At 34.8% G+C, this 24,515-nt stretch overlaps 1 protein-coding gene across 2 annotated transcripts in view; it reads right to left on the bottom strand.

The window, feature by feature from the left end:
• Positions 1 to 660: 660 nt before the first annotated feature.
• LOC127863535 (phosducin-like protein 3) overlaps positions 661 to 24,515 on the bottom strand; it is a 37,176-nt gene continuing 13,321 nt past the window's right edge. For both annotated transcript variants that reach the window (XM_052403082.1, XM_052403083.1), the window contains exons 3-6: positions 20,101 to 20,191; positions 16,240 to 16,383; positions 15,474 to 15,682; positions 661 to 2,299 (exon numbers count right to left, since the gene is read on the bottom strand). In XM_052403082.1, the coding sequence (XP_052259042.1) occupies positions 2,157 to 2,299; positions 15,474 to 15,682; positions 16,240 to 16,383; positions 20,101 to 20,191 (587 nt within the window). In that variant the 3' untranslated portion in view covers positions 661 to 2,156. The remainder of the gene's footprint in view (positions 2,300 to 15,473; positions 15,683 to 16,239; positions 16,384 to 20,100; positions 20,192 to 24,515) is intronic.

Below are 24,515 nucleotides of genomic sequence, written 5' to 3'. Positions count from 1 at the left end.
CTGCAATTTAAACACATGTGGTTACCGTGTGGCTATGATATTAATTAGTAAAAACATCGTTTTGAATGAAAAATAATCAAACTATAACGAAAAATCAACTTCTATGAAGAAAAAAAAGATTTATATATATATCAACTGAAAATCACCCGAAAACAGGATGCATCGCTTTGAACAGCAATAACTTCATCAATTGTGCTGCAATTTCCACGAACTCGGTATTATTAAAAGCAGAGATGAATTTGCTTTCTGAAAATGTACATATCTTGTAATATTTGTACAAATGCTGGGTCAAATTTTAAGATATAACACGATACAAAACTCGCGAGACATACGATTATGAAGGAAATCCTCAGGAGTAAAGACACACCTTCTCTCAACAGCTAAACGATCATCAGCTCAGGATAAAGATGATAATACTACATACCAAAATGTAGCGATGTATTACTTGTCTGTATCAAGCAATAACACCACACAGTAAACATTGCATTAAAAATACACATTTCAAAATACACAAGATGAAGAGCATGAAATAATGTTATTCCAATATTTGAAATAATGTTATTCCAATATTTTTTGTTGTTTGCTACTGCATTAGGAACAAACGATAGTGAACTGTTGTTTTCTTCAAGGCGCTAAAAATCTTTACAAAAGCCAGAAAAAAATGGTATTAGTGATTTAATAATTAATTTTCTTTCACACCAACATGCCTTCAGTAACATCAAGGAATATGCAAAGAACTAACAAATAAGTCACAAACAAGCAAACAGATACATTATTGAATTTAGCAATCACATAACACAAATATCTCAGATCACAAAAGTATCTAAAAAACTGTTAAAAATATTCAATACATAAAAGTTAAATTGCTTTTTTAAGTCCACACTCCAACGAAGTGTTATGCAATATATGTAACTCCACAAAGAGTGTAAAGAAATTATCATAATTGTTATAGCCAAACTCTATTATTGTGCACATTAAATTGCACCAGAAAAAAGTTTATGAAAGTATTTAACTGCACGTAAGTACACAAGATTTATAAGGGTTTATATTTATAATGGCCGAGTTAGAAGAAAAAACATTATTGGCTAATATTGCAACGTTTATTTTGATCTCTAGGATAAGCATACATAAACAATTACTAAGGTATTATAATTGTACCAATGTTTATTTATGTTTATATCTTTTGCTAATTTAGATGTCCATTTCATGTTGATTTCGATCAGTTGATAAAAACGTTGCCAAGATTGTAAATGAAAGTAAATACATTTTAATATTCTAGTGCACAGATTACTAAATATTGCATAGATTTTTTGTTATTATTTAGCCTTTACAAGACTTGTAAAAAACGTATTTTAAGTGTATAGTAAGTGTTTTAAGTGTATATATACATAAAAGAATATTTGTATTCTAAATGTACTTCTTAGTTAATGGAACTCAACATAAACATAATGACCTGCTGCCTGTTGAAAAATAGATACAGCTTTTGTAATCGACAATATAAAACATGAACAATGTTAAATCCATGTTGAATTGGTCAGATATTTAGTTTAAACCTATTTATTTTAAGTTGATTTCATCATAAGCCTAAGGCTTATTTAATCGCTCTCGAGTCTGTTTCCTGGGCCTAGAACCAGTACTTGGTGTCTTTGGGGGAGATCTTATGCATTCTAAAGTGGGGATAGAACCTGGGACCTCCAGATTGCTAGGCGGACACCATATCCACTACGTCATGGTGACCTTCTGAGATATTTGAAATGCCTATATCATCAACATCAGCTTAAAATGTCTTAAAGGCTCTCAGCATGTTGCAGTCATGAGGATGATAAGTTATCCTTTTTCCAAAGAGCCATGTTGTGGTAAAACTGGGCTTTATGCATGTGCGTCAAGTATTGTCCCCAATTAGTCTGTGCAGACAGCACAGACTTACTGGGACATCACTTTCAACTTCAACTGTATTTTCTTTTTAAAAGAAGTCTCTTCTGAACAACTATCCAGTTTAGTCGAAAAGTATCATTCCTGATTAGCCTATGCAGACTGCACAGGCTAATCTAGGACGACACTGTACGCACATGCATGAAGCCCATTTTCCCCATAGCAAGGCTAACATAGTCTTTATCCACCATCAAATATTAAAACAATGTTCACATTTCACGTTCTCAGTAATCATCGTCATCATCATCCCCTCTGTTTATTGCACTGTCTCGTATGGCGATGTTCATAACGTCCTTCACCTCAGGCCTCGGCGCCTCCTCAAGGTCAGTGTTGATTGCCCCTGTCTGAGATAGCATCCACTCGAGTTCTAAAAAGGAATTATTGTGAGAAGTGTAACCATGGCCTGTTATCACGAACATACTTAACCCTTTCCCACTCAGGAGCAAAGTGAAAATTATTATGTGTAAAAAGCATAAAACCAGAACAGCCTGCAAGTAACTCGCAGTCTTTTCAGAATTTATGCTGTATGATGGTCATCACTATCTATGGGTTGGAAATTGAACATATAAAACTTGAACCTAGTACGAAAGGTCTTTTATACATGTAACATTTAACTTTCTATGGGACAACAAACATATCAAAATACGTATCTAAGTAGTAAAGGGTTAAGTAAATATTCTGGCTCAACTTGTTTCTCTATTTTTTATCATGCTCAATAAGCTGTTCACATAAGGCTTTTTGAGTTTTGGGCCTGTCTCAACTCTTAGTTTAAGAATCGATATGTGAATATTTTTTAAGTTGAGATTTCTCAATGCTCTGTTACAACCTGAAGTGAAATAACGACCTGAATTGTAATAAACTTTATAACATTATTAACATTGTTGACAATTTGAACTGTAATAATGCCCGAAAGTGTAATAAACTTATTGCTTGGTTAAAAATTTCATCTGATCTCATTTTTAAACACAGATCAGGGCTCGAAATTAACACTCGCACACTCGCAAAATGCGAGTGAAAAATACCGATTGCGAGTTAAGTTTTAAGCCACTAGTAATTTTTTGCGAGTAAAGAAATAGTGAAAAAAAAAACCAGTAATATTGCGTTTGACGTCCTGAACGCTAAACTATAGGTCAAAGAACGTCCTAATACCCTTATGCGTAAGCGCGCACCTTGTACATGTATATAGACTAGTATACTTATAGTACAGATACCAGGATGGTATTGGTACAAATAACGCTAAACAGTCGACTAATTCACACGTGGTCATTGAACTTGATCAGACATGGCGTCGAAGCGAAAAATAACTAGTTTCTGTTTGCCCACAGATGGAAATAACAATACGAAAGATAAAGCAAAGTTAACTGTTGAATAAAAAAACAACAACACTAAATTATGTTTCCAGAAAAATTTGCGAGAATGTTTTTGATTTTGCGAGTTGGTATTAAAGCTGCTCGCAATGTTTTGCGAGTAGAAAAAAAAGTTAAATTCGAGCCCTGCAGATTATTGCAAAATATAATGCATACATGTATATACAATTTATAATAAAAGGGCAATACGACCTATGAAGGACAAAAAGGTGTTCTCACACAACCTCAATTGTAACAAGAGCTGTCACCATAGGATGACTTATGCCCCCTATAAACGCTTGATAGACGTTATGAGCTTTTTTCGAAACCTAAACACAGATTTCGAGACCTAAACGCGATCCATAATTTCAAGGTCAAGTTCACAGGGGTAAACACTTTTGTGCGTATGGAGAGGCCTTGTCCATATACACATGCATACCAAATATGAAGGTTGTATCTCAAGGGACATAGAAGTTATGAGCATTTTTCAAAACCTAAACGCAGATTTCGAAACCTAAACACCGACCTTAGGTTCAAGGTCAAGGTCACAGGGGTAGAAAAATTTGTGCGTATGGAAAGGCCTTGTCCATATACACATGCATACCAAATATAAAAGTTATATCTCAAGGGACGTAGACTTTATGAGCATTTTACGAAACCTAAACGCAGATTTCGAAACCTAAATGCTGACCCTAAGTTCAAGGTCAAGGTCACAGGGGTAAAAATTTGTGTGCGTATGGAAAGGCCTTGTCCATATATACATGCATAACAAATTTAAAGGTTATATCTCAAGGGACATAGAAGTTATGAGAATATTTCGAAACCTAAACGCAAAGTGTGACGGAAAGACGGACGGACGGACGGACAGACGGATGGACAGACAGACAGACAGTCCGATCACTATATGCCCTCTTTTCTTCAAAAGGGGGCATAATAAAGTTATAACATTATTATAATTGCTTGACAAACTGAATTGTAATAACGCACGAAAGTGTAATAAACTTATTGCTTGGTTTGACATTGCATCTGATCGCGTTTTCAAACACACATTTTTGCAAAATATAATGCATACATGTATATAAAATTTATATTTAAAGGGCAAAATAACCTATAAATGACAAAAAATTTGTTCTCATAAAACCTCAATGGTAATAATAAAGTTATTAAATTATTACAATTGCTTGACAACCCGAATTGTAATAATTCCTAAAAGTGTACTAAACTTATTTATTGGTTCAAAATTGCATCTGATTGCATTTTCAAACACAGATTATTGCAAAATATAATGCACACATGTATACAAAATTGATATTAATAGGGCAATTCGACCTATGAATGACAAAAACCGTGTTCTCATACAGCCTCAATTGTTATTAAGTTATTACATTATTACAATTGCTTGACAACCTGAATTGTAATAACGCCCGAAAGTGTAATAAACTAATTTCTTGGTTAAAAATTGCATGTTATCGCATTTCCAAACACAGATTATTGCAAAATATAATGCATACATGTATATAAAATTGATATTAATAGGGCAATATGACATTTGAATGACCAAAAAAGTGTTCTCCTACAACCTCAATTGTAATAAAGTTATTACATTATTACAATTGCTTGACAACCCGAATTGTAATAATGCCTAAAAGTGTAATAAACTTATTTCTTGGTTATGAGATATATTAAGTCGTGATGACGATATAATGGACTTGCGGTATCGACTTATTTACCTGTGTGAACGAGAGAACTATTAACTCGTAGTAATGACTTATTGAATCGTTGTAGTTATAACTATATATGGATTTAATGATGCATTGGAACGAGATAACTAATGCGTGGCAACGCCGTAAACAATAAATTAAAATAACGCAGTTTGAGTTACAAAATTGTGGACACGACATATATTATAACATAAACATGCCACATCTGTGTCACTTTATAGCTATACACTTCTATGTGACAATGTTAAAACAAACTTTTAAAGGGACAAATTCTTTAATACGGGTTTTTAACCAAAAATGACCAAGTTGTAGTGCATAGAAATGTGCCACCAATGGTCCCCCATAAAAATCCAGCAGAGGTCAACATTATCTATTCATTATTTGTTCCTATCATTTATAGATTATGATTATAACAAGGGTTGTTTGTAAAAAATGCATGCCCCCCATATGGGCTGTCAGTTGTAGTGACAGCCATTGTGTGAATACGTTTTCTGGCACTGTGACCTTGACCTAGTGACCTGAAAATCAATAGGGGTCATCTGCAAGTCAATGTACCTATGAAGTTTCATCATCCTAGGCGTAAGCTTTCTTGAGTTATCATCCGGAAACCATTTTACTGTGTCAAGTCACCGTGACCTTGACCTTTGACCTAGTCACCTAAAAGTCAATAAGGGTTATCTGCGAGTCATGATCAATGTACCTATGAAGTTTCATGATCCTAGGCGTAAGCGTTCTTGAGTTGTCATCTGGAAACAATTTTTTTAAGTTGAGTCCCCGCGACCCTGACCTTTGACCTAGTGACCTAAAAATCAATAGGGGTCATCTGCGAGTCATGATCAATGTACCTATGAAGTTTAATGATCTTAGGCATAAGCGTTCTTGAGTTATAATCTGGAAACCATTTTACTATTTCGGGTCACTGTGACCTTGACCTATGACCTAGTGACCTGAGAATCAATAGGGGTCATCTGCCAGTCATGATCAATTTACCTATGAAGTGTCATAATCCTAGGTATAAGCGTTCTTGAGTTATCATCCGGAAAACATTTTACTATTTCGGGTCACCGTGACCTTGACCTTTGACCTAGTGACCTGAAAATCAATAGGGGTCATCTGCGAGTCATGATCAATGTAACTATGAAGTTTCATGATCCTAGGCATAAGCGTTCTTGAGATATCATCCAGAAATCATTTTACTATTTCGGGTCATCATGACCTTGACGTTTGACCTAGTGACCTCAAAATCAATAGGGGTCATCTGCGAGTCATGAACAATGTACCTATGAAGTTTCATGATCCTAGGCATAAGTGTTTTTGAGTTATCATTTGGAAACCATCTGGTGGACGGACATACGGACGGAAGGACCAACATGTGCAAAACAATATACCCCCTCTTCTTCGAATGGGGGGGGCATAAATATAATATATAGCTCTGCTAATAATTTTATGACATAATGACACATTGAACATGAAAAATTGTTTGATAGTTGGCTATTTGGTCTATTTTAACCCTATTAATATGTAAACATTAATGTCAGATTATGATATGTACACATTAAAACAAAAACTCATTTATTTATCGTGACGTATTTTGGTTGGCTGATATAAGCAACATGTTAATTGATGGGGACCAACGTAGAAAAAAATGTAGCAATATCACGAAACAGAAACATACTTATAAGAATATATTTAAGATTTTATTATCGAACCTAGGTTACCTGCAGTTTAATAACATGGCACTTAACTGTTAACAGCAATAAACATGAACCATTACCACACTTGTTATCCATAATTTCACATAATTTATTATCGAATCTGCGGTTTCACAAAGTTTTATGCAATACAATTCCACGTTTTGCAACACCGCATTTTGTAAATTAGATACTACATTTGATAGATAAAATCTGTAAACTACACATAAAGTAATTCATTGGAACGAAATAATATGCATACACCATCAAATTATCTGCAGTTTGTTTTGAAGTAGCCATTATATATAATGTTTGTCATTACGTTAAATACGTTAAAAAATGTTTGACATCGTTAACAACCACGACATACAATTTACATTTTTGCAAACCACGTCCTACGCTAAATTACACATTTTAAGAATGCACACATAAAATAGGTGTCTGTATTCGTTCATTATGAATTCAAAAAAGTCTTACTTGTTTAAGCATTTCACTAAAATGTAAATCAGTATCTTTTTTTTATAAAATGTGTTAAAGATGTTGCATTCTTTGGTGAATGTTATTATTATTTCATTATAATCTCGTATAATCAAGAAGTGATATATAGACTCTAACAAAAGCTGTTTGTAAAACATGCATGCCCCCACATGTGCTGTCAGTTGTAGTGGAAGCCATTGTGTGAATACGTTTTTTGTCACTGTGACCTTGACCTTTGACCTAATGACCTGAAAATCAATAGGGGTCATCTGCCAGTCATGTTAAATGTACCTATAAAGTTTCATGATCCTAGGCCTAATTATTCTTGAGTTATCATCAAGAAACCATTTTACTGTTTCGAGTCACTGTGACCTTGACAGTTATTAAACTTTAACCAAGGTTAAAGTTTTTGGACACACACGTACAATGAATGGAATATGGGCTGTCAGTTGTAGTGGCAGCCATTGTGTGAACACGTTTTTTGTCACTGTGACCTTGACCTTTGAACTAGTGACTTGAAAATCAATAGGGGTCATCTGCCAGTCATGATCAATTTACCTATGAAGTTTCATGATCCTAGGTCTAATCATTATTGAGTTATCATCCGGAAACCATTTTACTTTTTCGAGTCACTGTGACCTTGACCTTTGACCTTATGACCTGAAAATTGATAGGGGTCATCTGCCAGTCATGATCAATGTACCTATGAAGTTTCATGATCCTAGGCGTAAGCACTCTTGAGTTGTCATCCGGAAACCATTTTACTGTGTCGTGTCACTGTGACCTTGACCTTTGGCCTAGTGACCTGAAAATCAATAGGGGTCATCTGCGAGTCATGATCAATGTACCTATGAAGTTTCATGATCCTAGGCATAAGTGTTCTTGAGTTATCATCCGGAAACCATTTTAATGTGTCGAGTCACCATGACCTTGACCTTTGACCTAGTGACCTGAAAATCAATAGGGATCATCTGCCAGTCATGATCAATGTACCTATGAAGTGTCATGATCCTAGGCGTAAGCATTCTTGAGTTATCATCCGGAAACCATTCTGTGGGCGGACCGACGAAACTTTAACCAAGGTTAAAGTTTTTGGACACACACATACAATGAATGAAATATGGGCTGTGAGTTGTAGTGGCAGTCATTGTGTGAATACATTTTTTTGTCACTGTGACCTTGACCTTTGATCTAGTGACTTGAAAATCAATAGGGGTAATCTGCCAGTCATGATCAATTTACCTATGAAGTTTCATGATCCTAGGCCTAATTATTCTTGAGTTTTCATCGGGAAACCATTTAACTGTTTCGAGTCACTGTGACCTTGACCTTTGACCTAGTGACCTGAAAGCTAATAGGGGTATTCTGCCAGTCATGATGAATGTACCTATGAAGTTTCATGATCCTAGGCGTAAGCATTCTTGAGTTATCATCCATAAACCATTTTACTATTTTGAGTCACTGTGACCTTTACCTTTGACCTAGTGACCTGAAAATCAATAGGGGTCATCTGCGAGTCATGATCAATGTTAGGGCTGCAACAATATACCGGTATATCGGTATATATCGCAATACGCAATCCGCATATTGTTTTGCGATATGATTTTCATCATACCGGTATGAAAATTTTACAAAAATTCATTCACATTTTGTCCAGAAAAGCCATCCGAAATAATGATAAAAAGGTAAACAAAACAAAGCAGTGTAAATTATTTTTTACGTAAAAATAGCATTCTAAAAAGTGTATTATACAGAGTAGCGTTGTTACATGGGAGCATTCATTCGATGCTTTTGAACAGATTATCGTTGAATTAATTGCGCACAGCTGTAAATGTTTCGTTCGATTCTGATTTGAGCATTATTTGTATTCCGAATTTCGGAAACACGCTTCCAAATTTGAATGCTAACGCGACAATAAAAAATTATAGCGTCAAATAAAAAGTGCTTTATCCTTTGTCTCAATAAAAAGCGCGCGAAAATTATACAGACATGTAGAACGTCGCATGGAAAGTATGGGTGTATTTTGTGTTGTATAAAAACGGGAACATCACGTCAGCTGAATTACGCGTGTTCAGTGGGAAAAACGCCCCGGTTGGACATTATTTCATCACATCTTTAAATAGTAACAATTGAAAAAATGTATTTGATACTTAAGAAAATTTGCGAATGTTTGTGTTTCTTATTATTCTTGAGCACATTTATAGTAAATATTTACCAGAATTTACTTTAAAATTGGAATTTATGGGATTATCGGGTAATTGGCAAGTTATAATTTTGGTACAAGTTAGCAATATATTGCGATATATTGCAATACGGGTTTTTGAACTGACAATATATTGCAATACGGTTTTTGGCGTATTGTTGCAGCACTAATCAATGTACCTATGAAGTTTCATGATCCTAGGCGTAAGCGTTCTTGAGTTTTCAGGAAACCATTTTCCTGTGTCGAGTCACCGTGACCTTTGACCTAGTGACCTGAAAATCAAAAGGGTCATCTGCGAGTCATGATCAATGTACCTATAATGTTTCATGATCCTAGGCGTAAGCGTTCTTGAGTTATTATCCGGAAACTGTTTTACTGGTTCTAGTCAGCGTGACATTGACCTTTGACCTGAAAATCAATAGGGGTCATCTGGGAGTCATGATCAATGTTCCTAGGAAGTTTCATGATCCTAGGCGTAAGCGTTCTTGCGTTATCATCCGGAAACCATTCGGTGGACGGACAGATGGACCGACGGACCGACATGTGCAAAACAATATACCCCCTCTTCTTCGAAGGGGGGCATAAATATAACAATTTGCATAAATGTAATAATAAATTATAAATGTGTTATTATATTGGCATAATCTTTGATGTTTTATTGACCAAACAAAGCCCGAAAAAGAAGTTATGAAAAACATATTTTTTAATGAAATCTATAACTGTAAATCTACATTACACTACTTAATTGTTTATACGAAAGTGTTACTTCGCATGTAAATCAACATTAATACTATCAATAAATCTCGGGACAGGTTGCGATTAACGAGCGGTTAAGATAAAGATTTTTTGTTTAAGTGTTCAACACGGTTAAGCCCCGATCAACAAACAATTGCTCACATGCGTTTGTCTAAAATGCCTCGCTTGCAAAACAAACACTTTATTGTATGAACTACTGTAAACATTGTGTTGGGCATCATGTACAAACGGCGCAAAAAATGCATGCATGTAGTCTCTAATTAGTCGATAAGTGGTTTTTAAACTATCTTAGACTGTGCAACTAATGGCTTATCACAAAACGGGTAAATCAAGATTTAGGTGGCGTAAACAGCAGCGACACTTGTAAGCGGTAAAATGTTATAAACATTCTATTAGAATTTTCAAACCATGAGTTTTGTATAGTAAGATTAAAACGCTATCAGAACTGGGATATGTCTCGTCTTGTGTATTGTTATTAGTACAACGAACACGGCTACTCAGAAACAATTGTGTGTTCTTTATTATTTGTTTGATTTAGTTTTTTGAAAATCAGAAAACGAACAAGAATTTGTCAATTGTTGTGTTACGTTTTGTCAAGTGTTATACAAAAATCGAAAAGACGGTACATGCACGGGCCAGTTTTGAACAGATGCTTCTCTGGTACTGATGCATTTTAATAGAAACAGAAATAGAAACTCCTTGCTCTGTTTTATCATCTGTCTTTTCCGAACTCTATTCAATCCCAAACTCATTTTTTTATAACTTATTTCTAGCTTACTTCCATCTGATTCTTACTTCTAACTTATTTCGAACTGACTCTCTGTTTCTTCCTAACATCTCACTGACTTTCTCCCCTTTCGAAACCCTTTCATCCCTCATACCAAGTCTAGCCCACACACATCACTGACCAATCTTAAAATCTCTTATCCACCAATCATACAGTACCTTATTTCTTTACTTCTATAAGACTGTAATTAATTAGCACCTAGTCTAATTATCTTTAGATCTTTAGTCACAGCCATTATTTATACCTAGAGCTGATAAGCATGCAGTCTGCATCATGAGTGTGAATTCAACATGAAAAGACTTCCAAGTCTGTAACTAAAACAATGTAGTTACAATTTAGGGCGACAAGCGAGTGTAATAATGTAATAACTTTATTACAATTGAATTTGTATGAGAACACATTTTAATGTCATTAATAGGTCGTATTACCTAATTTAGATTTTATATACATGTATGCATTATATTTTGCAATAATCTGTGTTTGAAAATGCGATAAGATGCAATGTTAAACCAACAAATAAGTTTATTACACTTTCGGGCGTTATTACAATTCAGGACGATATGCACATTGTAATAATGTAATAACTTTATTACAATTGAGTTTGTATGAGAACACCTTTTTTGCCATTCATAGATCTTATTGCCCTATTAATATAAATTGTATATATACATGTATGCATTATATCCTGCAATAATCTGTGTTTGAAAATGCGACCCGATACAATGTTAAACCAAGAAATCAGTTTATTACACTTTCGGGCGTTATTACAATTCAGGTTGCCAAGCAATTGCAATAATGTAATAGCTTTATTACCATTGAGGTTGTATGAGAACACGATTTTGTCATTCATAGGTCATTTTGCCCTATTGTACATGTATGCATTCTATTTTGCAATAATCTGTGTTTAAAAATGCGATCCAATCCAATTTTAAACCAAGAAATAAGTTTATTACACTTTTGGGCGTTATTACAATTCCATGTGTTCATACAGATTTTCTCCAATGAAATTCAAGCACTTTTTAAGCACTTTTTAAGCACTTTTCAAGGGAAAAAATCCAAATTCAAGCACTTTTTTAGTCCGACCTACTGAAAACTGTATATTATTCTGTGGCCAATACTGACAATATTTTCGCTAAATTGGGCTCTTCTTGCCTAACATTCTATGTGAATTTCAACAGTCTGCACTACCCTGCTACAGTAACAACTGTTTAATCAAAAGTAAGATATTTCATTATGATATAGCAATTGACCAAGGCATTACACATACCAAAAAAAACTGCTATTTGTATTGAATATCATTATGTAATCTTATTGTTCATAACAGATATTCCAGTGGTATAATATTATATAGCTGCTACAAAATGTTAAAGACAATTATGCATCTGGTACAAATTAATTCTGAAGTAAAAATAGAAACTACAAATGCACAGAATCGCAACGGCAATATAAAATGCCATGTATTAATTCAGGCTTGTAAAAATTAAACTTATTATGTAATTTCCTACAGCAGGTAAACATGTACATGTACATGTAAAATCTGTAATAGATTCAATAGTGTACTGTGTATGTTCAGACTGAGAGTCTGCACTCATGTAAACAGATTGCAGTTTCTTCACAGTATCATCTACTTTATTTGACAATCAGTCAAGTGCAACTTCTTTGTCTTTTGTCTTTAGCAGTATGTCTGAATGAATTGGGTTAACCGAATGAGTTTGCTTCACAGACAAACTGCATTTTAGGTGGCTTTTCTACGCCGATTCCCCCATACTGTCGATCTCTATACCTGTTCTGCGTTCTTTACAAGATGCTTTGACTTTAGAATCAGCATTGTCAACAACCCACGGGTACTTCAAAAGCCACCCTTTCTGAAAAATGCACTTATTCGCTGGCATATTTCAACTTGTCAGCACCGTAATGGCATAACGCGTACAACAAAAACCGAAGCAGACCAATTCCCACTTACGGAAATTAAATATTTGTATCCGTTTTTCAAGCACTTTTCCAGCCAAATTCAAGCAATTTGTCAAGCACTTTTCAAGGCTATGGTTGAAAATAAGCACTTTTAAGCACTTTAGATCGTTTTTAAGGACTTTTCAAGAAAAACCTTGATTTTCAAACACTTTTCAAGGTCTGTGCAAACCCTGAATTCAGGTTGTCTCGCAATTGTAATCATGTAATGAAATTTATTACACTTCAGGTTGTAGCAATGCTCAGTTGAGTGGAAACTCAAATCATATTTTCTGAGCTGAGCTCAAACACTGGGCCAGGAGCTTTGTAAGATACAAGGCTTTTACACCTGTACCACTTTTTCAGCTTCGGAGGAAAACGGGGTTTAATGCATCTTCGGATTAAAACGGGGTTTAATGCATCTTCGGATGAAAACGGGGTTTAATGCATCTTCGGAGGAAAATGGGTTTTAATGCATCTTTGTAGGAAAACTGGGTTTAATGCATCTTCGGAGGAAAACGGGCTATAATGCATCTTCGGAGGAAAACAGGGTTTAATGCATCTTCGGGGGAAAACGGGTTTTAATGCATCTTTGGAGGAAAACTGGGTTGAATGCATCTTCGGAGGAAAACGGGTTTTAATGCATCTTCAGAGGAAAACGGGGTTATATGCATCTTCGGAGGGAAACGGGTTTTAATGCATCTTCGGAGGAAAACGGGGTTTAATGCATCTTTGGAGGAAAACGGGTTTTAAAGCATCTTCGGAGGAAAACGGGGTTTAATGTATCTTCAGGAAACCGGGTTTAATGACTCTTCTGAGGAAAACAGGGTTTAATGCATCTTTGGAAGAAAAAGGGGTAGATGCATCTCCGGAACGCGTTTCAATGATTAGCCTGCGCAGACTGCACAAGCTTATCTGGGACAACGCATGCTTGAAACATGGGTTTCCCAGCACAAGGCTCATTTATTAAGCCTATTGAGCATTTATTAAACAGATTGGCAGACAAAATATAAATATTTTTCTTTTTTTTTCCAAATACCAATTTCAAGTCCAGATACCATGACTTACTGCCAGCTATTGAAATAATGAACAAGTAAGGTCTTTGACAGTTAAAAAAAAAATATTTTTTTTAAGAACATCGGTGCAAAACAATAAAAAAAACGGCATTATCAGTGAACATTTGCACTTGGCTCAACTGGTTACTAGGTCTGTTAATATGTTGGCTATGCATACCATCCTTTATTGGAGTGTAGTTTATGTAAGAAACAACTATCACATTTCCAGACCTGTTTTCAACAAACAAGCTTCTAAACAAATGTAAATGCTTTTTTAACATTTAACCATCTAACTTATTTTTCTCTTTTGCGTGTGACAATAAGACAATTCTTTGTTAAGAGGGTTGGGTTGCCCTAAAAATGGCCGTTTGTTCTAATGCACCACAAAAGTGGTTTACTTGCTGCTGGTGTATTGTTTAAGCAACACTACAAAGCTCTTAAAATTATGTCAAATTTGAGAGCCAGTGATTTTTTTCCTGAAAATGTTAAGTAACAAGACAGTAAAACAAGAGCTGTCAGAGGACAGCGCGCTCGTATATTCGAGTGCTTATCAGTATAACGTAAGCCATCATGGAGAGGGGGGTATAATGTGGGTGTGTGGTCATTAAATAGATGATCTTTCAAAAAAAAAGAAAAAAAAGAAAAAAAAATGGGGGGGGATTCTGGGGTGGGGCGTGGGGGATGGTTTGGGTGGAGTCATTGTGGTATGTCAGGTAAGTGTTGTTTTGTCAAAGTATGAATCAAATGTGATCATAAATAAAGAAGTTATGGCAATTTACGCAAAATTTATTAATTTGACCTTGAGAGTCAAAATCAACTTGCCAGGTACAGTAACATCTTGATAGCAAGAAAGTATTTGAAGTTTAAAAGCAATAGCCTTTATACTTTGGAAGTAAAGTGGATCTTAACACAAAATTTAACAAAATATTCAAAGTTACAGATACAAAAAAGGGCCATAATTTCGTTAAAAAGCCAACCAGAGTTAGGCAACTTGCTCTGTACAGTCCCCTTACGATAGTTAGTGAGTTTCCCAAGTCTAAACAGCAATAGCTATGATACTTAAGGAGTACAATGGACCAAAACACAAAACTTAACCAAATGTTCAATTATCTTAGTATAAAAGGGGACATAATTTTGTCAAAATGCTTGATACAGTTGTCTGCTCTTGTTTATAGATTGGGGTCATGTTGGTAAAGAAGTATGCAAAACATGAAAGCAATATGTAGAAGGACATAGGTAATATTTGAGGTGGTACGCAAACTTAAACATAGATTTATCAATAATATGCATATTCTAAGTGAAAAAGGGCCATAATTCTTACAAAATGCTTGATACAGTTGTCTGCTTTTGTTTATAGGATGGGGTCATGTTGGTAAACAAGTATGCAAAATATGAAAGCAATATGTCAAGGGATATAGGAAATATGTGGGGTAGTACGCAAACTTTAACATTTGCACGCTAACGCTAACGGGAACGCCGACACCGGGGTGAGTAGGATAGCTCCACTATATATATTTCATATATAATAGTCAAGCTAAAAATGGTTACATATTCCTACCATCTTTCTTCAAGTTCATGCCGCCAAATGCAAGAGGCCCAACAAACTGTTTTTTCATCTCCCCTTCTTTGTAGACAAATATTGTTGGTAAGTTCTTATCAGGATAGTTTGGTATACACAATGACGACACACTACGTAGGAATTTTGTCTCCGGGAATTTCTGTGCCAGGTTTGATAAATGCTGATTCAAAAGTTTACATAATGGAATTCTGAAAAAAATAGAAGAATTATTTCATAGCATAATTTATCGCTAACAAAGTAAAAAGTTATCAACGAAAATCAAAATATTAATATGTAACAATTTCCAACATTTTTTTTAGGGGAGAGGGGAGTTAGGGCCTATATTGGATGCCTATGACGTATTTCTGCATTGTATATCAAAAAAGTACATCAGCAAGTGTATATTACATGTAAAGGATAAATTAAATTTAAACCCAAATCTCACAGCCATAAACTTAATTTAATATATATTTGAACATACAATCTCTTTAATAGTTTAAATTTTGACCTTAACAACTTTAAGACAACCCATCATATTCCTACTTGTATATACAAATAGCGGTTTCATTCAGATAATTGTAGTATATATGCAGGCGTTTCACCATGATATTGGCAAAGGATGAGCAAGAGACATGAAATGTTATTTTGAAAAGATTTTAAATTGGTAAGCTATGTTTATAATACCAATTAGTGTTGTTGTAATATATCTGGCAAAATCAAGGGTAACACTATTTTGTACTGAATTTGTTTTCATTCACCAACTTACCCTTCCTTATATACGTGAATTACAACCCATATCCCTTCTCCTGCTTTGTTCACTTCTGTTACCCAATCGGATTTGCTTATTTCACGGACTTCACCAAACTTGCTTCTTTGTTGAGCTGCATGCATTTCTGCCAGTCTTTGTCGACTGAAAGTACCAGTTTTCAAAGCTGAATTAATTTATGTACTTTTGATATATAAAACAACAATAATAATAACAAAATGCTGCATTCAATAAAAACTGATGCCACCATTGGAAGCTTTGCCAGCATTGATTCATCGACCCATTCAAGTGTTATAAAGAAGCAGAATGTTAAGGTCAACACATTTCAAATGTATATTGCATGTAAAACAAGAGCAACGCATAATGGGTGCCAACGCTCGGCTGCAGGTGCATTTTTGAATAAATGAAAGCTTGTCAGAATTTTATCTTTTTAGAGGTCACAGTGACCTTGAACTTTGACCTAGTGACCCAAAAATGGGTGAAGCATGTATAACTCATCAAGGTGCATCTACATTAAAGTTTCAAAGTTGCAGTTGGAAGCACTTTGATTTTAGAGCCAATGTTAAGGTTTTAGCACGGCGGACGCCGGACGGCAAAAAGACACAACACGACAAGCTGGCTATGACAATACCTCAGGTTTTCTCCAAAAACAGCCGAGCTCAAAAACTAGGCCAGGTGATGTAAGTGTATACAGTGTAAAATTGAATTATCAATGCTTTTCATTAAGAAGTAATAATGTTAAGAGAACAGTCAATTAACAAAGAATATGGACCTTTTTAAGTGGCCGAAGTACGCAAACAATGTCGAGATCAAAATGAGGTCAAGGTAAAGATGACTCAAAGTGAGTGGTTGTGTTGAAAGTGTTCAAAGATATCACACAAGCAAGTGTCAAAGCTTTGCAGAAAGCAGGATTGATTTTAGATGAAAATTGTAATTTTGCATTAATGAAGAATACCAAGTGTGATACAAAATTTGTCCAGAAGGACTTCAATATCACAATCAAAATGACTTAGGGGGATGAGATTGTGGTGATACATATAGTATTAAAGCTTTGTATTGAGAATTATTGATGTTAAACGAAACATGTCATTTACAGCTAACCTTATAGGAACTGACAGACAAACAAACAAATGCACAGCCAGCTGCTGTTTAAATTCTGGCCTTAAAATAGGAATTTTCAGTCACAAAAATATAATAATTACTACTAATATTTACTCCTTATTTCTAAACTATAATTTATAGTTTAGAAATAAGGAGTAAATATTAGTAATAAATTTAAATGTATTTGAAAATATTGACATTAATTTAATTGGAATTTATATTATATTTATTTTTTTTAAACATTTTAATATACAACCAATTAATCATAGAACAAATTAGACATGTCACAGTCATATATGCATCTAAAATATTTTTACTTTCAACCTTGAATATTGAATATTAGCATCTGTATTAACTTAGTTTATTAAATGACATACACAAAAATAAGTTTATTACCTATAAATCAAAAACAACTGTAACCATATTATGAAAACTTAGAATTAACAAACAATATTGTATTAAACCCAGTTAGAAATGCTAACATATATCAATTTGTCACAAGGTTCTTCTATCAATATGCTATTCAAAAGTTAAAATAAGACCATTTTCACATCTTTCCCCAGGGCTATAGATAACAAACGTACTTGCGTTATTACGAAATTAAAATAACCAAAAACGTAATTAAATTCAAAATAAAGCGTACAAGAACGCAAATACAAATTTAATAACGTAATTCCCATAAAAAACCTTGCACCACGAAACGCAATTCTTACGAACACCGGGAATATTTTTTAGACTGGTTATTTTCCGTACAAAAATGTACCGCATAGTTTATATGCCATCCTATGACGAAAAGAAGGCAGTCTTTCCAGCGGTTATCAATCTTTGGGGTAGTATTGTAATTATTCGTAGACACGTCTGATTTCTACTTTCATTTTCAAGGTATTCAACTCAAAATGACCCGAAAACGGGGTGCATCGCTTTGAACAGCCATAACTTCATTAATTGTGCAGCGATTTTCACGAACTCGGTCTTATTCAACGCAAAAATCAATGAACTTTGATCAGAAATTAAGTAATTGTTTGTTGTTATGTACAGGTACCTTTTTGAATTCCATTTGTATAAATAATATAGTAACCTTAGTAGATTTGTATAATGTTATATATGTCACTCCCTAAATTACCTAATTGAGTTAAACAGGATGGCCTGAAAGGCCCAAAGTCGCTCACCTGAGATAACAAGATATTATTGGGACAAATCTTCTAACCAAGTTTCACGGAGATCGGAAAATAAATGTGGCCTCTAGAGTGTTAACAAGGTTTAACTATAGCCATATTAGGAAAAATGCCCCGCCCCCTGGCAGCCATGTTTTTCAACCAACCAGCATCATTTTTGAACTCTTCCAAGATATTATCGGGATGAATCTTCTGACCACGTTTCATGAAGATCGGACAGTAAATGTGGCCTCTAGAGTGTTAACAAGATTTTACCATAGCAATATAACAAAAAATGCCCCGCCCCTTTGAAGCCATTTTTTTTTCAAGCAAACATAATTATTTTCGAACTCATCCAAGATATCATTGAGACCAATCTTCTGACAAAATTTCATGAAGATTGGACAATAAATGTGGCCTCTAGAGAGTTAACAAGGTTTTACTATAGCCATATATAGCCATATAAGGAAAAATGCCCCGCCCCTGGTGGCCATGTTTTAAAAGCAACCAAAACCATTTTCGAATTCATCCAAGATATCATTTGGGACAAATCTTCTGACCAAGTTTCATGATGATCGGAAAATATATGTGACCTCTAGAGTGTTAACAAGGTTTTACTATAGCCATATAAGGAAAATAGCCCCACCCCTGTGGTGGCCATGTTTTTCAACCAAACGGCATCATTTTCGAACTCGTCCAAGATATTATTGAGATGATTCTTCTGACCAAGTTTCATGAAGATCGGACTATAAATGTGGCCTCTAGAGTGTTAACAAGATTTTACAATAGCCATATATAGCCATTTAAGGAAAAATGCCCCGCCCCTTGGCAGCCATGTTTTTCAAGCAAAGGTTACCATTTTTTAACTCATCCAAGAAATCAGTGGAACAAATCTTCTGAGCAAGTTTCATGAAGAACAGAAAATAAATGCGGCCTCTAGAGTGTTAACAAGGTTTTACTATAGCCATATAAGAAAAAAAGCCCCACCCTCTGGCGGCCATACTATAGCCATATAAGAAAAAATGCCCCACCCTCTGGCGGCCATGTTTTTCAACCAACCGGCATCATTTTCAAACTCGTCCAAGATATTATTGGGATGAATCTTCTGACCAAGTTTTATGAAGATCATACCATAACTGTGGCCTCTAGAGTGTTAACAAGATTTTACTATAGCCATATATAGCCATATAAGGAAAAATGCCCCGCCCCTTGGCAGCCATGTTTTTCAAGCAAACGTAACCATTTTCGAACTCATCCAAGATATCATTGAAACCAATCTTCTGACCAAATTTCATGAAGATTGGACAATAAATGTGGCCTCTAGATAGTTAACAAAGCAAATATTGACGCCGCACAACGCACAACGGACAAATAGCGATCACAAAAGCTCACCATGAGCACGTTGGGGTAAAAACTGGGGGTGAAAAACCCAATTTAGCTCAAATGTAGGGGGTGAAAATTTGTGCTAAAACTCTATTGAATTTACAAAAACCCTATTGTTGTCAAAAACAGGGGGTGAATTACTCAATTATCAATATACCCCAAAAGTTATCTATAGCCCTGTTTCCCTTTTAAATCTCAGTACAAATATCGCATTCTTAATTACCGGTACTGTTCAAATATTCTCTCCTCTTCTTCATCAACATTGTCCTCGAGTTCATTGAGATCATCAAGGCTCATTTCTCCCATATTACGACCTGAAAGCGGAATACCATTTGGCTGGGGTCTTTGAATACAGGGCTTCTTTGCGTTAAGTGTTGTGTCGGATTAGCCTGTGCAGTTTACGACCTAAAAGCGGAATACAATTGAGCCTCGCTATGAGAAAATGGGGTTTAATGAATGTGGGTAAAGTGTCCTATCAGATTAGCCTGCCTGTGCAGTTTACACAGGCTTATCAGGGACGACACTTTTTGCCTATAATGAACATTGGCAAAGAAGAGACTTCCTTTTAATGAAAAATTAAATAAAAGCAGAATGAAAGTGTCTTCTCTGATCAGCTTGTGTGGACTGCCAGGGTTTTTTCCACTTTTTGGGAAGATAGCCCATGGCTTTGGAACTGGGAATTTTATCGGCATTTTCATGAAATTGGGAAAATAAATTCATTAGCCTTTTTTTCGACACGAAAAGTCCACTGATTAGGGAAATATTAAATTTGATTTATTTCTTTATAATCATTCAAATTAAAAGAAAAAATCATTTAATACTTTGTTAGATGTATTGAATTAAAATTGAGATAAAATACACATAAGACTTCTTTCTAAAAAAAAAAAAAAAAAATTTTTTTTTTTTTTTTTGCAATTGGGAATTTTTTGCCACATTTTTGGGAAAAAATATACTTTTTGGGATTGGGAACATAGCCGAATTTCGGCTATAAAATCAGGCCAAAAAAAAAACCTGACTGCACAAGCTAATTTGGGACAACACTTTTCGCATATGCGTTAAGTGTTGTTTACCAAGAGCACAGCTCAAATATATCACCACCTTAACCCTTTGCATGCTGGGAAATTTGTCGTCTGCTAAAATGTCGTCTGCTGAATTTCTAATATTAGCATTTTCTTCGATTTTTTCAAAAAATATTATCAGAATAGCAAACAGTTTGGATCCTGATGAGATGCCATGTTCTGTGGCGTCTCATCTGGATCCAAACTGTTTGCAAGGCCTTCAAAATTCGGTTCCAGCACTGAAAGGGTTAATGCAAGAACAATTTATTTTAGAAATGTAAGAGTACACATCAAAATATCAAGATTAATAGCAAAGTCTAATTACTTAAGAATATAGAGTTCTCAACAAAATAGTTCAATTGAATGCAGAGGGTTAAATTTGGGCTAAATATATATTTAATGGTGGGGTTACAGCTTAATTGTTTAAACAATGTCTTTAAGTCAAAATGGTAGCTTCTGCATTATTATAAGTACACTAAACAATGCAATCTAAAAAACAACTGTATGGTAACTGTTTTCGTATTTCTTACTCATGAAGTCCAATCACCCTTAAATTATCTGTTAACATTGTATTCTACCAATTTACAGATGCTTTTAAACTTCTCAAGTTGCTTAGCATTATAAACAATTCAAAACAATTCACACTCTATTGGTCATTTTGCCTCAGGTACTACTTACAGGAACCCCAGGTACTATAAAAACAAGCAAATTCGTTGAATTGATATCCCCCGCCAATATGCTTCTGGACACACAAGTGTTATATTTGACACTAAAAAAGCATTTTTTCAAGATACAAAGGGCCATAACTCCGTTATTAACAGATGGTGTACAATGCCATTTGGCTTGCATCATCTTCTTATATATATATATATATATATATATATATATATATATATATATATATATATATATATATATATATATATATATATATATATATATATATACTCATAACAAGTTTCAAATCAATGAAATCTGCCAAAGCACTTCCATGAAATGGCTCCGGACACACAAAAAAGGCATTTTTTCAAGATAAAAAGGGCCATAACTCCGTTATTAACGGATGGTGTACAATGCCAGTTTGCGTGCATCATCCTGTTATCCATATATATACTCAGTGCTCACGCTGCTCCCAGACATTATCGCCAATGGCGATTATTTAATCCAACTGGCTAGTATTTCTTAAAATTGTCTAGAAAAAATGGCAATTTTTTCATCCGCCTACATCAAAAATAAATTTGCCTCTGGCGAATGCGAAACGCCTGTAAATTTGGGCCATCAAGCAGGAAAAATCAATAACAAGATTACCTGTGTACACACTCGACCCTGTGTATTGTCATACACGTGTCAATAACTTCTGCGACATCGTGGCCTAGAGCGTTTTTCTGAATCATTGTCCATACAGAAGTGATATATTTAGAAAAAAAACGTCTTTAATCTCCCAGTGCTTTACCAAGTATCGGTAACTGTTAAATTTTCGTTATTTTTTCGCCAATTTATTATTTTTTAAAGCGTAATTATTGAAAATCGCCACGAATATTGTCGGCTGGTTTAGTTTTTCACACCGTTTTTTTTCTGCAATTAGATTACGTTGAACATTTCTTGATTAAATAATTATTTAATCGCCATCAACTAATTATCCCCGTCATTACCGCTATCTGTCTTCTGCTTCAACATGTCTTGATGTGTGATAATGATTTCAATTTTGTTTGTAATTATTTTGTTTACGTTGCTCAAATGATACCCAAAGATATATTAATAGATCTTTGTTTATAATAAAGAAGCCGACTTTGTTATTTTTCTTTCATTAATGTGTTTTTGTTGCTCAAAATACTAATTAACGTTGAAAACATTTGACACTTCTCAAAAGGTAAGTAGTATAAAAACTTGCAATGTTGCATGTATTCACGCTTTCGCTACTTTCTGAAAACGGTACCATTTTACGCATGTTGCAAATGTCCGCCATCTCGCAATTTAAATCATTTATCTATGAGTAAAGTAAAGCACTGCAATATCACATTTTAAAACAATATTTCAACCTATATTGATTGCGTATTCGCAAGGTTACGGGGTTTAATTTTCTGCAGTAAAACCATATGCCTATTTTATTTTATTTTCAAAAAAGGTATCTCGACATTATTTCGGACAGTCGTTTTCGGATACAGTTAGGTTTGTCGATTTTAATTTGCTTTCGGCATTCTTTATAAAAAAATTATAGAATGACGAATACATATGCGGTGTTACGGATGGTCTGGATAGATATAGATATACATTTGATTAAACATAGATAACATGATAATCATTTTTTTTCTTTATACCTTCAGTACCATTTTGCGGAAAAGTCCGCGTCTGTTTTGGCTATTTTTTTTGAAGGAAAAAATGATGGCTATTATTTTCTGAAGGCCAGAGTGAGCACTGATATACTCATACCAAGTTTCAATGAAATACGTCAAAGCACTTCCAAGATATGGCTCCGGACGGACGGAGGGAAGGACAGACGGAAAGACGAACTGACAGACGGACGGATGGACAGACAACGCCAAAACAATATCCCTCCGCCTTTGGCGGGGGATAATAACAAAATATCCTTGGTCCTGAAAATATACTAAAAAGTATTCTAGAGTAGGGCAAGGTGTCTTAAAGCGTATTTTCAATACAGTGTCCATTGTAGAATACTTAAGAGTACCCCGGGTACTTTTATGCATTAACTGAGCCTACAACGACCAATAGAGCGCAATTAACCCTTGAGCATCACCATCAGGTTTGTTTTCTATGATGCTTTTAATTGACCCTTGAGCATCACCTTCAGGTTTGTTTTCTATGATGCTTTTAATTAACCCTTGAGCATCACCTTCAGGCTTGGTTTCTATGATGCTTTTAATTGACCCTTGAGCATCACCTTCAGGTTTGTTTTCTATGATGCTTTTAATTAACCCTAAAGCATCACCTTCAGGTTTGTTTTCTATGATGCTTTTAATTAACCCTTGAGCATCACCTTCAGGTTTGTTTTCTATGATGCTTTTAATTAACCCTTGAGCATCACCGTCAGGTTGGTTTTCTATGATGCTTTTAATTGACCCTTGAGCATCACCTTCAGGTTTGTTTTCTATGATGCTTTTAATTAACCCTAAAGCATCACCTTCAGGTTTGTTTTCTATGATGCTTTTAATTAACCCTTGAGCATCACCTTCAGGTTTGTTTTCTATGATGCTTTTAATTAACCCTTGAGCATCACCTTCAGGTTTGTTTTCTATGATGCTTTTAATTAACCCTAAAGCATCACCTTCAGGTTTGGTTTCTATGATGCTTTTAATTAACCCTTGAGCATCACATTCAGGTTTGTTTTCTATGATGCTTTTAATTAACCCTTGAGCATCACCTTCAGGTTTGTTTTCTATGATGCTTTTAATTAACCCTAAAGCATCACCTTCAGGTTTGGTTTCTATGATGCTTTTAATTAACCCTTGAGCATCACCTTCAGGTTTGTTTTCTATGATACTTTTAATTAACCCTTGAGCATCACCTTCAGGTTTGTTTTCTATGATGCTTTTAATTAAACCTTAAGCATTACCTTAAAGAT

This window comes from Dreissena polymorpha, unplaced genomic scaffold, assembly GCF_020536995.1.
Source record: "Dreissena polymorpha isolate Duluth1 unplaced genomic scaffold, UMN_Dpol_1.0 chrUn013, whole genome shotgun sequence".
In the NCBI taxonomy this organism is placed as follows: Eukaryota; Metazoa; Mollusca; class Bivalvia; order Myida; family Dreissenidae; genus Dreissena; species Dreissena polymorpha.
The sequence above is the reverse complement of the archived record's forward strand: the minus strand, read 5'-3'. Positions and strand labels throughout refer to the sequence as shown.